The 16,411-nt window shown below is 40.2% G+C and overlaps 1 protein-coding gene across 1 annotated transcript; it reads left to right on the top strand.

Annotated features, from left to right (window-relative positions):
• Window positions 1-11,285: 11,285 nt before the first annotated feature.
• On the top strand, window positions 11,286-15,883 carry LOC130939952 (uncharacterized). Its single transcript, XM_057868013.1, has 5 exons — window positions 11,286-11,398; window positions 11,517-11,584; window positions 12,236-14,543; window positions 14,613-14,886; window positions 15,209-15,883. Exons 1-5 carry the CDS (start codon window positions 11,286-11,288, stop codon window positions 15,881-15,883), a joined length of 3,438 nt encoding a protein of 1,145 aa, XP_057723996.1.
• The last annotated feature ends 528 nt before the right edge of the window (window positions 15,884-16,411 follow it).

Here is a 16,411-nt window from a genome sequence, read left to right as displayed (position 1 = left end):
AAGAGAAAAACGAAAAAAAAAAGAAGAAAAAGAAAGAAAAAGAAAGAAATAAAGTTGTGATCCAAGGCAAAAAGAGTGTGCTTAAGAACCCTGGACACCTCTAATTGGGGACTCTAGCAAAGCTGAGTCACAATCTGAAAAGGTTCACCCAATTATGTGTCTGTGGCATGTATGTATCCGGTGGTAATACTGGAAGACAGAGTGCTTTGGGCCACGGCCAAGACTCAATAAGTAGCTGTGTTCAAGAATCATCATACTTAACTAGGAGAATCAATGACACTATCTGGATTTTGATTTCCTAAAGAAGCCAATCATTCTGAATTTCAAGGGATAAAGTGAGATGCCAAAACTATTCAGAGACAAAAAGCTAAAAGCCCCGCTCATCTAATTAATAATGATCTTCATAGATGTTTTTGGAATTCATTGCATATTCTCTTCTTTTTATCTTATTTGATTTTCAGTTTCTTGGGGACAAGCAACAATTTAAGTTTGGTGTTGTGATGAGCGGATAATTTGTACGCTTTTTGGCATTGTTTTTAGTATGTTTTTAGTACATTTAGTTGAGTTTTTAGTATATTTTTGTTAGTTTTTAGTTAAAATTCACTTTTCTGGACTTTACTATGAGTTTGTGTGTTTTTCTGTGATTTCAGGTATTTTCTGGCTGAAATTGAGGGACCTGAGCAAAAATCTGATCCAGAGACTGAAAAGGACTGCAGATGCTGTTGGATTCTGACCTCCCTGCACTCGAAGTGGATTTTCTGGAGCTACAGAAACCCAATTGACGCGCTCTCAACGACGTTGGAAAGTAGACATCCTGGGCTTTCCAGCAATATATGATAGTCCATACTTTGCCCAAGATTTGATGGCCCAAACCGGCGTTCAAAGTCACCTTCAGATTTCCCAGCGTTAAACGCCGGAACTGGCACCAAAATGGGAGTTAAACGCCCAAACTGGCATAAAAGCTGGCGTTTAACTCCAAGAAGAGTCTCTACACGAAAAATGCTTCATTGCTTAGCCCAAGCACACACCAAGTGGGCCCGGAAGTGGATTTTTATGTCATTTACTCATCTTTGTAATCCTTAGGCTACTAGTTCCCTATAAGTAGGACCTTTTACTATTGTATTTTCATCTTTCAATCTTAGAAGCTTTTGATCATATTTTTATGATTGAACCCTCTTTGGGAGGCTGGTCTCACGGCCATGCCTAGACCTTGTTCTTATGTATTTTCAACGGTGGAGTTTCTACACACCATAGATTAAGGTGTGGAGCTCTGCTGTACCTCGAGTATTAATGCAATTACTATTGTTCTTCTATTCAATTCCGCTTGTTCTTTGTCCAAGATATCACTTGTTCTTCAACTTGATGAATGTGATGATCCGTGACACTCATCATCATTCTCACTCATGAACAAAGTGACTGACAACCACTCTTGTTCTACAAGCATATGAGGCTCTAGTGTTTATCTCTTGGATTCCTGATACACGATGCATGGTTGATCGCCTGACAACCGAGTGCTCGCCTGACAAACGAGCCAGCCATTCCGTGAGATCAGAGTCTTCGTGGTATAGGCAAGAACTGATGGCGGCATTCAAGAGAATCCGGAAGGTCTAACCTTGTCTGTGGTATTCTGAGTAGGATTCAATGATTGAATGACTGTGACGTGCTTCAAACTCCTGAAGGCGGGGCGTTAGTGACAGACGCAAAAGAATCACTGGATTCTATTCCGGCCTGATTGAGAACCGACAGATGGATAGCCGTGCCGTGACAGGGTGCATTGAACATTTCCAATGAGAGGATGGGAGGTAGCCACTGACAACGGTGAAACCCTTGCATAAGCTTGCCATGGAAAGGAGTAAGAAGGATTGGATGAAGACAGTAGGAAAGCAGAGAGACGGAAGGGAAAGCATCTTCATACGCTTATCTGAAGCTCTCACCAATGATATACATAAGTATCTCTATCTTTATCTTTATGTTTTATTCATATATCATCTATACCCATTTGAGTCTGCCTGACTAAGATTTACAAGGTGACCATAGCTTGCTTCATACCAACAATCTCCGTGGGATCGACCCTTACTCGCGTAAGGTTTATTACTTGGACGACCCAGTGCACTTGCTGGTTAGTTGTGCGGAGTTATGATGAAGAGTTGAGATTGCAATGAGCGTACCATGTTGATGGCGCCATTGATGATCACAATTTCGTGCACCAGTGCTCCACCCTTAGTTGTCCCATATTGGAACTCAATTCTCCTAGGGAGGTGTTGATTTGCCCCCAATAGTTTTGTGGAGGAAAGTGCATCCCTTGAGATGAATCTCTCCATCTACCATGGCTCTGAGGTGGAAGCTTTTGCCTTCCCTTTCCTCTTTCTAGAGGTTTCTCCGGCCTTAGGTGCCAAAAATGGTTATGGAGAAACAAAAAGCAACGCTTTTACCACACCAAACTTAGAAGGTTTGCTCGTCCTCGAGCAAAAGAAGAAAGAAGAGAGAGAGTGGTGGGGTAGGTGGGGATCCTGTGGGGTCCACAGATCCTGAGGTGTCAAGGATAATTCATCCCTGCACCAAGTGGCGAGCAAAAATGCTCCTACTACCAATCATGGCGTTAAACACCGGGCTGGTGCCCATTTCTGGCGTTTAACGCCAGCTTTGTGCCCATTCCTGGCGTTTAACGCCAGTCTGGTGCCCCTTTCTGGCGTTAAACGCCCAGAATGGTGCCAGACTGGGCGTTAAACGCCCATTTGCTGCCCTTACTGGCGTTTAAACGCCAGCAAGTTTTCCTCCAGGGTGTGCTGTTTTTCTTCCTATTTTTCATTCTGTTTCTGCTTTTTCAATTGAATTTGTGACTTCCCATGATCATCAACCTATAGAAAACATAAAATAACAAAGGAAAATAATAAATATAACATTGGGTTGCCTCCCAACAAGCGCTTCTTTAATGTCAGTAGCTTGACAGTGGGCTCTCATGGAGCCTCACAGATGTTCAGAGCAATGTTGGAACCTCCCAACACCAAACTTAGAGTTTGAATGTGGGGGTTCAACACCAAACTTAGAAGTTGGTGGTGGCCTCCCAACACCAAACTTAGAGTTTGACTGTGGGGGCTCTGTTTGACTCTGTTTTGAGAGAAGCTCTTCATGCTTCCTCTCCATGGTTACAGAAGGAGAACCTTGAGTCTTATAGTTTGCACTGTCTGCAAGCCACGGAGCTTCCTGAATAGCAAACAACTGCTCATCCGGAAAGTTTTCAGAGATCTCAGTAGGAGGGAGGGATGCTCCTGCTACTGGTTCTATCCGGGACAGGTGATCAGCTACTTGATTCTCTGTCCCTTTTCTGTCTCTTATTTCTATATCAAACTCTTGTAGAAGCAACACCTATCTTATGAGCATGGGTTTTGAATCCTGCTTTGTGAGTAGATATTTAAGAGCAGCATGGTCAGTGTACACAATCACTTTTGATCCTACTAAATAAGATCTGAACTTGTCAATGGCATAAACCACTGCAAGTAACTCCTTTTCTGTGGTTGTGTAGTTCTTCTGTGCATCATTTAGAATACGGCTGCCATAATAAATGACGTGCAGAAGCTTACCATGCCTTTGTCCCAATACTGCACCAATGGCATGGTCACTGGCATCACACATTAGTTCAAATGGTAATGTCCAGTCTGGTGCAGAGATGACTGGTGCTGTGACCAGTTTAGCTTTCAAAGTCTCAAACGCCTGCAGACACTCATTATCAAAAATAAGTGGAGTGTCAGCAGCTAGCAGATTACTCAGAGGTTTGGCAATTTTTGAAAAATCCCTTATAAACCTTCTGTAGAATCCTGCATGCCCCAGAAAGCTTCTGATTGCCTTAACATTGGTAGGTGGTGGTAATTTTTCAATTACTTCAACTTTAGCTTGATCCACCTCTATTCCCTTGTTTGAAATTTTATGCCCAAGGACAATCCCTTCAGTCACCATAAAGTGACATTTTTCCCAGTTTAAAACTAGGTTGGTCTCTTGGCATCTTTTCAGAACAAGTGCTAGATGGTTAAGGCAGGAGCTGAATGAGTCTCCAAATACTGAAAAGTCATCCATGAAGACTTCCAGAAATTTCTCTACCATATCTGAGAAGATAGAGAGCATGCACCTCTGAAAGGTTGCAGGTGCATTGCACAGACCAAAAGGCATCTTTCTGTAGGCAAATACTCCAGAAGGACATGTAAACGCTGTTTTCTCTTAGTCTTGAGGATCTACTGCAATTTGGTTGTATCCTGAGTAACCGTCCAAAAAGTAGTAGTATTCATGACCTGCTAGTCTCTCTAGCATCTGGTCTATGAATGGTAAAGGAAAATGATCCTTTCTGGTGACTGTATTGAGCCTTCTGTAGTCAATACACATGCGCCACCCTGTAACTGTTCTTGTAGGAACTAGTTCATTCTTTTCATTATGAACCACTGTTATGCCTCCCTTCTTGGGGACAACGTGGACAGGGCTCACCCAGGGGCTATCAGAAATAGGATAAATAATCCCAGCCTCTAGTAACTTAGTGACCTCTTTCTGCACCACCTCCTTCATGGCTGGATTTAGCCGCCTTTGTGGTTGAACCACTGGCTTAGCATCATCCTCCAATAGGATCTTGTGCATGCATCTTGCTGGGCTAATGCCCTTAAGATCACTTATGGACCACCCAAGTGTCACCTTCTCCCAGAAATGCATATTTCAGGGATGGTGGTAGTGGCTTGAGCTCGGGTCTAGGAGGTTTATCTTCTTCTTGAGGAATTTTCAGAATTTCTTTTATTTCTTTTAGTTCCTCCAGATCAGGCTGAACATCTTTAAAGATGTCCTCTAGCTCTGATTCAAGACTTTTAGTCATATTGACCTCCTCCACCAAAGAGTCAATAACATCAGCGCTCATGCAGTCATTTGATGTGTCTGGATGCTGCATAGCTTTGACAACATTCAACTTGAACTCATCCTCATTGACTCTCAGGGTTAATTCCCCTTTTTGGACGTCAATGAGGGTTCGTCCAGTTGCTAGGAAAGGTCTTCCTAGAATGAGAGTTGCACTCTTGTGCTCCTCCATTTCCAGCACTACAAAGTCAGTGGGAAAGGCAAATGGCCCAACCTTGACAATAATGTCCTCAATTATGCCTGATGGGTATTTAATGGAGCCATCAGCAAGTTGAAGACATATCCGGGTTGGTTTGACCTCTTCAGTCAAGCCGAGCTTTCTGATAGTGGATGCAGGTATTAGGTTGATACTTGCCCCAAGATCACATAGAGCTTTCTTGGTACAAGTACCCTCTAATGTGCATGGTATCATAAAGCTTCCTGGATCTTGAAGCTTTTCTGGTAAGCTTTTCAATATGACTGCACTGCATTCTTCAGTGAGAAAAACTTTTTCAGTTTCTCTCCAATCCTTCTTATGACTTAAGATCTCTTTCATGAACTTAGCATAAGAGGGTATTTGCTCAAGTGCCTCTGCAAACGGAATCTTTATTTCAAGAGTCCTTAGATAGTCTGCAAAGCGGGCAAATTGCTTATCCTGTTCCGCTTGGCGGAGTTTCTGAGGATAAGGCATCTTGGCTTTATATTCTTCAACCTTAGTTGCTGCAGGTTTATTTCCTACAGAAGTGGTTGGAGAAGCCTGCTTAAGGGGGTTGTTATCAGCACTTGCAAGTGTCTGACCCCTTTGTGGCGTTTGAACGCCAGACTTGGCTACCCATTGGGCGTTTAACGCCAACTTTTCTCCCTTTTCTGGCATTTGAACGCCAGAACTGGGCAGAGAATGGGCGTTTAACGCCAGCTTTCCCCCCCTTTCTGGCGTTTGAACGCCAAGAGTATTCCTCTCTGGGCTCTTACTGTCCTCAGAGGGATTTTGGACAGTGGTTTGGTGATCCTCTGTCAATTGTTCCTTTATTGGCTTTTTGCTACTTTGAGCAGTGTTATTCAATGTCTTCCCACTCCTCAGTTGAACTGCTTGGCATTCTTCTGTTATCTGTTTAGATAACTGCTGTTTTGCCTGATTCAACTGTGATTCTATGTTCTTGTTAGCAATTTTAGTTTCTTGGAGCATCTCTTTAAATTCTGCTAACTGTTTTGTCATCAGGTGTAATTGCTGATTAAGCTTAACAATTTGTTCTTGAGGATTAGGATCAGTGGCTACTGCCATAACTTCTTCTTTTGTAGAGGACTCACTGCTAGAGTACAAATGTTGATTTCTAGCAACAATATCTATGAGCTCTTGAGCCTCTTCAATCGTCTTCCTCATATGTATAGATCCACCAGCTGAGTGGTCTAGAGACATCTGAGCTTTTTCTGTAAGCCCATAGTAGAAGATGTCTAACTGTACCCACTCTGAAAACATTTCAGAGGGGCATTTTCTTAGCATACCTCTGTACCTCTCCCAGGCATTATAAAGGGATTCATTATCCTCTTGTTTAAAGCCTTGGATGTCCAGCCTTAGCTGTGTCATCCTTTTTGGAGGGTAAAATTGATTCAGGAATTTGTCTGATAACTGTTTCCATGTCTTTATGCTTGCTGTAGGTTGGTTATTCAACCACCTCTTAGCTTGATCTTTTACAGCAAATGGAAACAGTAATAATCTGTAGACATCCTGATCCACCTCTTTATCACGTACTGTGTCAGCAAGTTATAAGAATTGTGCCAGAAACTCAGTAGGTTCTTCCTGTGGAAGACCGGAATACTGGCAATTTTGCTGTACCATGATAATGAGTTGAGGGTTTAGCTCAAAGCTGTTTGCTTTGATGGGAGGTATATAGATGCTACTCCCATATGCAGCTGTAATGGGGTTAGCATATGACCCCAGAGTCCTTCTGGACTGCTCAATTCCACTTAGATCCATGATGGAGAAAAGGAGATGATGTGGATATTATTTTTTATCACTACGAGAGAACCGGGTGTTAGCTGCGCTAAAACACCAGCCTCTTTTCCAGAGCGCTGCTGTTCGAGGGATCTGCTGCCGTTCTTCATGCGGTTTGAAGATCCGCATCTAACAATTTTAATGGCGGCCCAAATTGCCGGCCGTTCTCCCCAACCGCTCCAGATTGCTCTATTTTGTTGCAATTCCTGCTGCGTGAATCCTCCCCCGCTCCAAATAAACTGAACCGAGGCGGTATTGGGCCCTCACCGCAGCAGATGACATTGGGGGGAATGGGATTTTGCCTCTCTAAAATACCCAGAGCAAATTGATTTCGCGCCATAACCTTCAAGTATTTAGCGCGAGAACCCTTCGTCAGAGCCAAGGTATAGCAATCAACAAGGCTCCTTCCCCGCCGTCCTTACCCTTTCCTCTGTCAGATCCAACCGAGTCCGCTCCATCGTTGTTCTGGTCACCAGGCTCCTCCCTCAGCCGTGTAGCTCCCGTACACGAAGGTCAAGAAGAAGGGGTCGTCGGAGTCTTCTCCTTCTGCTGTGCATGTGTGTGTCGTCGTCGGCGTTATCCCAATCCATCCGTTCCTGTGTCATCCTTGGCAGCCTTCTCCCCTTTGGCGGTGCTTCGCGTTGCCGATTGCAATAGACTCCCCTCTAAGTGGTTAGTTCCTCTCTCTCGTCCCAATTTAAGTTTCGGAGCTCTTGAGAAAACTATTCGAGCATCAATTTAATCTTTATGCTTTATTAATTTTGGTCTGAACAACGTATTTTGATTAATTCTGGCCAATTTTTTCTTCAATTTAACACTCAGATTGAATTTTTTCCCCAATATCTGAACCCCTGAGTCTTGATGTGTTTTTAGGAGTTAGTTGATTTACTTGTTAAATGCTGAAAAACCTGCTTGCTTTGCGTAGAACCTGTGATTGCTTTCTTTCATATCAAGACCCATGCACTGTCTATCTGAATTTATTTTGCAATCCTTTAATTTCTTCCATTTATATTTCTCAATCTTTTCTGGGTCGAAGTTGAATTTGTGTGGCGAGGGCTTCTGGTGAGTTCATTGCTCTTTTTGCGTTTGTTGTTCGGTGTGGCAGTTCAATAGCTGCTTCGATTAGGTTTTGTAACTAAGGTCGTGTTGAGTACATGGGTTGTTGCACTTTCCCTTCCGTTTGCTTGTGTGGGTTTCACTATGTATGTTTCTGGTTTTGTGTTGTGTTCACGTTATCAATCGGCGATAATTTTGGAATAACATGGGGATCGGGTCAAGTCCTTTTTTTTTCGAAATTTTTGTATGAGTTTTAATTTGAGCTAATTACAATACAACGTTATCTTTTAAAATCAAAGTAGAACAACTGACATAGTATTAATGAAATTATATTTTATAATGTTGATTAATAAGACTTTGAATAGTCTTCATGTTTTGAAGTTGGAGATGTTTGTGTTTTTGAGCTCACCAATGAAAAAGATCTGTTTGATGTTCATATTTATAGAGCCCAATGCTAGGGTAATGTATTATAACTTCAGGAACTAAGAGCTCATAATTCTTAAATAAGGTTAATTTCGCGGAGATGCATCACCTTTTTTTTCCTTTTCTGCATAATCAAACTTTTATATTTGGTTTGGAGCAGGTTTATATATGTATGTACTAAGTATTTTAAATTTATTTCTTGTTTTGTCACTTCATGATTGCATTGTTATCTTCTCAAAGTGAAAGTCAAGGCTGTGTTTGGTATAAGGATAAGAAAAAGCGAGGTAGAATTTTTCATGGATTTGTATATATATATTTGTAAAATTTGAACAAATTGGGGAGGTTATGAATTCTTTTAAAATAATTTCTGAGTCTGTTTCACATTTAAGAACCTTATTAATACATTAAAGATAAAACCATTTTCGAGAGTTGAAATGTTTTATGAAATAGTTTGATTGAATAAAAACCAGGGTTCCAAAGAAGCAAAGTGAGCACTAACTTGAAATGTAGGATTATGAAATAGTTTGATTGAATAACAACCATGGTTCCAAAGATATTTTCCTATTATTCCCTGCACATTGTGAGTCAACAAGCACACACTTCTGATGATGAGTAAAGAGGGTTCACAGAACCTGAACCAAGAGACTCAATCAATTAAACTAGGACTAATGTCATAATGTGAATGTGAATGTGAAAGAAGATGTCAAGTGCAGGAAATCCATGCCTGTTGCTTGAAAATACTGAGCTTATTGCTTGCATAACGCAGAGATAGCACGCAATGAACAGCTGAGTTTTTAAAGAACTGTTTGGTTTCCTCATCATGAGTTTGCATCACTCCATCCTGCAAATGAACAATATCAGCTTTAGAACCCATCTTGTACTTGAACAGAAATGAATGAATGAATGAAAGAGCAATTACAGTTTTGATAAGGAACTTGTCATGTGAAGTTCTGTCATCCCAAATGAGCATAACAACTCTAAGACCATCTTGTGATTCGTACTGCAACAACTCTCCAAGTGAAAGCTCTCCACCACAAGGCAATGGCCTTACTCGCTCTCTAACAAGCTTTATTGGATGATAAACTGACCAACCAGGGGATATTTTTTTAAGAATCTGTTTCTTTACTAGATCATTTACCAGCTTAGTAACATCTTTTCCAGAATCTGTTATGAATGTTTATTTTCCATGGTTTTAATCTCAAGATCTCTCATCAGCTTATCAATATCTTGGTTACCATTGTTCAATGTCTCCTCTAATTCTCGGAGTTAAATTCAGACTTTCTCTGAACTTAATTTGTTTGCATTGAATTAGGTTCTCTGACGAGCGGGTGTATCGGAGCTCTGGAATAATTTACTTGGGGTGTATTCCTGTACCTGCAGCTGTGACAAGTATTATCAATAGAGTAGAACCAATTTGTCAAGCATAAAACTATCCTCCATGTCATCACTTTTACCATTTTGATTTACCCCTTTCCATTTCTATAATAGTGACTTCGCCAACTCATACATTATATTTTAATAGTATACTAATAGTGAAATATATAACGTATATTTTAATAGTATACTAATTTTCTCATTCTTTTTGTATGAGTTTTAAATTGAGCTAATTACAATAGAACGTTATCTTTTAAAATCAAAATAGAACAACTGACATAGTATTAATGAATTATATTTTATAGTGTTGATTAATAAGACTCTGAATAGTCTTCATGTTTTGAAGTTGGAGATGTTTGTGTTTTTGAGCTCACCAATGAAAAAGATCTGTTGGCAGAATTTTTCATAGATTTGATTCAACATTGTAAAATTTGAACAAATTGGAGAGGTTAAGAAATCTGTTGCCATAATCTTTGAGTCTTTTCCACATTTAAGAACCTTATTGATACATTAAAGATAAAACCATTTTTAACTTGTCTTCTTACCAGAGACTGTAACTGTGTCTATGAACAAGAAGAACATCCATGGCTTCCTCTAGTTTCCAAAGAAACAAGCATTCTTCTTTCTCTATGATCTGTTTTGAATGTTTATTTTCCATGGTTTTAATCTCAAGATCTCTCATCAGCTTTTCAATATCTTGGTTACCATTGTTCTATGTTTCCTCTAATTCTCAAAGTTAAATTCTGACTTTCTCTGAACTTAATTTGTTTGCATTCAATCAGGTTCTCTGACGAGTGGGTATATCGGAGCTCTTGAATAATTTACTTGGGGTGTATTTCTGTAACTGCAATTGTGACAGGTATTATCAATGGAGTAGAACCAATAAGTCTTGCACAAAGTCTTTTCGGGAATTTATTAAGTACTCATTTTTAATCTAAAGACTTATAAATTAATGGCAAACCACTCCACATATCTATTTGTTCTATTATTCAAGATGTTCTACCAACCTGATTCAGTAAATTTAATTCTGCATTATTATTATAAATGTAATCTTAGTGATTGAACTTGGTAGGGATGAATATGGTATTTCGTTACTTAAGACTGAAATAATAACATTGAAAGATTCCATTGACATTGAGGAAGATGCCCTATCTTCATTATTTTGATGAGCATGGAGTTATATGAGACGTTATATTCTTAGTGATTGACTCATTAGTGATATTTTTAGTGATTGACTCATTAGTAAGGTTGTAATTCAAATTGGTTCACTTTAATCCTTTTCATCTTGATTTGGTACCAATTTATTGTATTTTATTTTGAAAGTTTCAAAGGCCAATGATTAGTTTAGTATTAGCCATACTCCAGTCTTTGCTAATGACTTGCACCTATAAAACTGATCAAAATTAGCTGTAACAATTATTTTTTGTTCAGATGTTTAATGTGGTTATATGTTCATGTTCATTGATACTCAAAAATCTAATTTCTAGGTTAATGTGAATTTTGCTGATTTCTCATATATTTTCTGATGATATGAATCTCCCTTATTTTTCTTTTTTCATTTTCAAGGGAAACAATGAAACAAAGAGTTTTGTTTATTCGTTGTTCTGCATCTGTCACAATTCAATTGCATCTTTTTGGTTATTTTTGGCTGCACAAGAATAAATATACTTATAGTTACTTTCACATGTATATATAACTAGCTAGTTACTACAAAATTAGAAGCTTTATGTGCAAATTTAAAGTTTAAAGTGGTCCTGCACACTTTATTCAAGCTTTATGTGTTGAATTGCGCTTGGTATTTCAGTGCTGCAGATTGGAGATATGCTACGGAGCAGTTTGTGAAGAAACTTTCTGATAAAGTTATTGGACTCCGTAAGCTTTAAAATTACTATTTCACCTTTCCTATAATCTTAAACTTTACTGTGATGAGATCCATACGTGATAGGAAAATAAATACCTAAGAGAAAAAATGGAAACGAGAAAATTTGCTAAAGTGAGAAATTGGTAACGATACAAGTGATTTGCCATCCTTATACATGGTAGCTTTCTAGCTTTCTAGTGTTAGCGTAACTAAATCCAAAATATCCTTATTAATTACAAGTATATTAATTGTTAAATGTTAAATCGATTTATTTTAAATTTAACTAATTCATTATATTGTAATACTAGATTAATTTATTCATTTTATTATTTCTCAGATTAATATAATATTTCTCTTTTTTTTTCTTTTTCTTTTTTAAGGAAGGAATTTTATTTTCCATTTCAAATATTTGGCATTGGACCCAGAGTTTCTTTCTTCCAGTAATCTTCTTTTTGAAAGTGCAGAATTATTCAATGAGTAAGCAATTTTTTCCAATTTTTCTGTCAACTGTGTATTATCCTGGATGCTAGTAAATGTGTGTTTTATTTTTCGGTTTAGGAGTTATTCTCCCATTCTATATCAAGTGTTAATTATTTACTTTTTTCACGTGGTCTGACTTTATTTTACGATTTGTTGTCGTTCCAATTTTTTCATTAAACTAGATATTGATAAGAGTTGGATTTCAAAGTCACGAGTCGGTGCAGAATATTGGGACGGTTTGACCAGATTCCTAGATTTTGCATTTGCCAATGCATCATCTGATGGGATGATACGTTGTCCATGTCCGAAGTGTGGCTTCCGCCTCTTACAAAATAGAGAGGATGCGTTTGATCACTTGGTGATCAACCCTTTCCCGTCTACTTACACATTTTGGATCCATCACGGTGAGAGACGCGGGGTCGAGCGCTCTTGTGACGGACAAGAAGAGCAATCTGAACAACATTTCAACGCCCCGATGCTTGATATGGTCCACGATGCATTCAACTTCTCAGGACTTCCCGGTCCCGAAGAAGACTCGGAGCATGAACCGGACGAGAGCGCTATGGATGAGTTGCCTAACTTATACAATGAACCTAGTCGAGAGACCCGCAACTTTCACGACCTACTCAAAGACGGGGAGCAGGAGTTATACCCATGGTGTACAAAGTTCTCTAAGTTGTCTTTCTTGGTGAGGCTCTATCACATTAAGTCCATGTGCGGCGTGAGCGATAAGACCTTCGGAATGATATTGGAGTTGCTCGCGGACGCGTTTGAGCATGCCCTGATTCCATCCACTGTGCACGATGCCAAAAAAGTCATAAGAAAACTCGGTCTCGAGTACAAGAAGATAGATGCATGTCCAAATGACTGCATGCTATACCAGGGCAATGACCAAGAGCTGACCAAATGCAAGCAGTGTGGGACATCGAGATGGAAGCATAAGACTAAGAAGAACTCTATGGTGAGGATCAAGACGGTTGTCAAGAAGAACGGCAAACCACAAGCGGCAAAGATTCTTCGTTACTTTCCCCTTATTCCACGATTGCAGAGGTTATATATGTCTAGTAAGACAGCCGTTGACATGCTGTGGCATAAGAGAAGTCCTAACTCTGATGGTATGTATAGGCATCCAAGGGACGCCGAGGCATGGAAGTCATTTGACGTACGATATCCCGACTTCTCTCGTGATCCGCATAGTGTTCGCCTAGCATTAGCTAGCGATGGCTTTAACCCTTTTGGGAACATGAGCTCGAAGTACTCAATTTGGCCAGTGGTTCTTATCCCGTATAACATGCCGCCTTGGATTTGCATGAAACCCACTTCGTTCATCCTCTCTATGATTATTGCTGGTCCTAAAATGCCTGGAAATGACATAGACGTGTACCTAGAGCCATTGATCAACGAGTTGAAGCAATTATGGAGGGGTGTTGAAACTTATGATGCAGTCAAGAAAAAAACCTTCAAGATGCAAGCTGCGTTGATGTGGACAATCAGTGATTTTCCAGGGTTAGGGAACTTATCTGGGTGGAACACGTACGGTGGGAGAGCTTGTCCTGCGTGCAATTTGGATGCTGAAACTAACCGCCTTACACACAGCCAGAAATGGTGTTTCATGGGTCATCGTCGCTTTCTCAATCATGAACACAAATACAGAAAAGACCGGTACTCCTTTGATGGAAAGTTAGAGGATAGAGGTCCGCCGATTAGAGTCTCTGGTAGAGACATTCTCGGGCAGTTAGAGGGTGTGCATGTCCAATTTGGCAAGGTGCAATCGGTTACGGGGAAAAGGACACGCGGACAGCAAACTCCCATGCAAGACGAGACTCCTTGGAAGAAGAGGAGTATATTCTTTGAGCTGCCATATTGGGAGAACAATGAATTGCGTCACAACCTTGATGTCATGCACATAGAGAAGAATGTCTGCGACAACATTGTATTCACCATAATGAACGAGAAAGGTAAGTCTAAAGACCACATTAAAGCTCGAAGAGACCTCCAGTCGATGGGAATCAAGCATGATTTGTGGCCACGGGAAGATGGAAAGTACCCATCTGTCATCTTTACCATGACCAATACACAGAAGGAGCTCTTTCTACGGATTATCAAGAACGTAATCTTTCCAGATGGATACGCTAGCAACATTTCCCGCTGCGTGGATTTACAACAGCGCAAGTTGTCGGGGCTGAAAAGCCACGACTGTCACATTCTAATGGAATATCTACTTCCAATCGCGTTAAGGAATGCATTGCCTCTCCAAGTGTCTTCTGTCCTAGCGGATTTGTCATCTTTTTTTCGTCGATTATGCAGCAAATCCATAGACCCTCAACAACTTCCTCTCCTTCAGAGTCACGTGGTTCATACTCTGTGTTGTATGGAGACGATTTTCCCTCCTTCTTTCTTCACAGTGATGGTTCACTTGACAGTGCATCTGGTCGAGGAGGTGCGTCTCGGTGGCCCAGTGCATTATCGGTGGATGTACCCAATTGAACGGTAATTATCAAACAAAATTATTAATTGTGCAATTAATTAGTGCTTATGACACGTGTTATATTCCCAAAGGTACCTATGCCGTCTCAAGCAGTACGTGCGTAACAGATCACAACCAGAGGGCTCAATTGCAGAGGGATACTTATCCGAGGAGATTCTCGTATTCTGTTCAAGGTACTTAGAAAATGTTGAGAGTAGGATTAATCGACCATCCCGTGTTGACGATCGACCGCGTGAAGTCATGCCTGATGAGAGTGCAACCATGTTCCCAGAGGTTGGAAAGGCGGTCGGGGCTGCTTCTTTTTACACCCTCACACCAGCTGAAAAATTACAAGCTCACCGTCACGTATTGGTCAATTGCCTGGCCGTGGAAAAATATCTTGAGTAAGTGCATTTGAAAGTATCTACTTCGTATTGATTTTCTATGATTGTAGAACCTGACGTGACATTTTTGTGACGTTTGTAGTGAGTTTAGGGCGATCACAAAGAGAAAGTTACGAAGTAAGACAAGGTCAGAGTCTAAGATAGACAATGTTGTGCACAGAGAATTTTCTGATTGGTTCAATCGTAAGGTGAAACGTCTCAATCATTTATACACATACATATTAATAATGGTGTCATATTATTCGTATCCCAAGATAATGAATATTCAATACTTTAACTTCCAGGTTACATTGGAAAGCAGCATGCACCCAAACGAATTGCAGTGGCTTGCATGTGGGCCCAATGTTCAAGTTAGCCGCTATACATCCTACAACGTAAATGGATTTAAGTTCAGAACCCTATCGAGAGAGGAAGGGTTGAAAACCCAAAATAGTGGGGTGTATGTCACTTCTGACACTAGGAGTTACGCAAGCAAGCGCGATAGTAATGTTGCCGTTGGTAGCGTCTCGTATTACGGAAAACTGATGGACATCATTGAGCTAAATTACAGTGGTCAATTCACAGTCGTCTTGTTTAGATGTATCTGGGCAAACACCACATCTGGTAGAGGTATAAAAAGGGACTCTTTGGGACACACAGTGGTTAACTTCTCTCATCCAATTCATACCGGTGATCGAGAAGATGATGAACCTTATATTCTTGCCTCTGAGGCTCGCCTAGTGTACTATGTCGAGGATGACGCTGATAAAGAATGGAGCGTGGTAATCCATGTGAACCGAAGGGACATGTTTGAAATGGGTGAAGATATAGGACAGTGTAATTTCGAATTTTCTCCCCAACCGATCCTGACTGGGTTGGCTGAGTTTGACATCGAAAGTTTGTCATTGAGACGGGACACCAATTTGGAGGAACCAACCACTGATGCCATCGATAATTGCGACGAGGCTGCCTATATATAGATGTATTCAGATACTAATTCTGGACATGTGCGCTATTTTTATAGTGTATATCACCGTTGAGGGTTATAAGATTGCATAAATATTAATTAGCAACTAGCATATAATAGATTCTTAGAAATTGGATACACCTGATGTATATTCCTATTTATTTACAAGTAATTTACCTGGAGAATGTGATTTCTTAAACATATGTATTGCTCAATTTATTTAATCAATTAAGATGTTACTAGATTGTAATTGACCCTATATATTGACTGACATGATCTTTTTTGCCAGGGAAATTTGAAGAGAGTGACCTCTTCCTTTGTGCCTCTAGCGTCTTGTTTTGCAAGGCGATGATTGAGGCCTCCCCGTTCTCCTCACTCGAGCAATCAAGGTCATTCGTAAGAGACCTGTGGTTCAACAAGTTTCCCATTCAGTCATGGCTGGACACATTCTCAGCACACATGCACTTATGTGATGCTATTACTATTGCGCGTGGGGATATTAGGGAGGTAAGTTGTCATGTGTCTGCTCGTATAACCGCTG

This window comes from Arachis stenosperma, chromosome 7 (assembly GCF_014773155.1).
Source record: "Arachis stenosperma cultivar V10309 chromosome 7, arast.V10309.gnm1.PFL2, whole genome shotgun sequence".
NCBI classification, from domain to species: domain Eukaryota; kingdom Viridiplantae; phylum Streptophyta; class Magnoliopsida; order Fabales; family Fabaceae; genus Arachis; species Arachis stenosperma.
The sequence above is the reverse complement of the archived record's forward strand: the minus strand, read 5'-3'. Positions and strand labels throughout refer to the sequence as shown.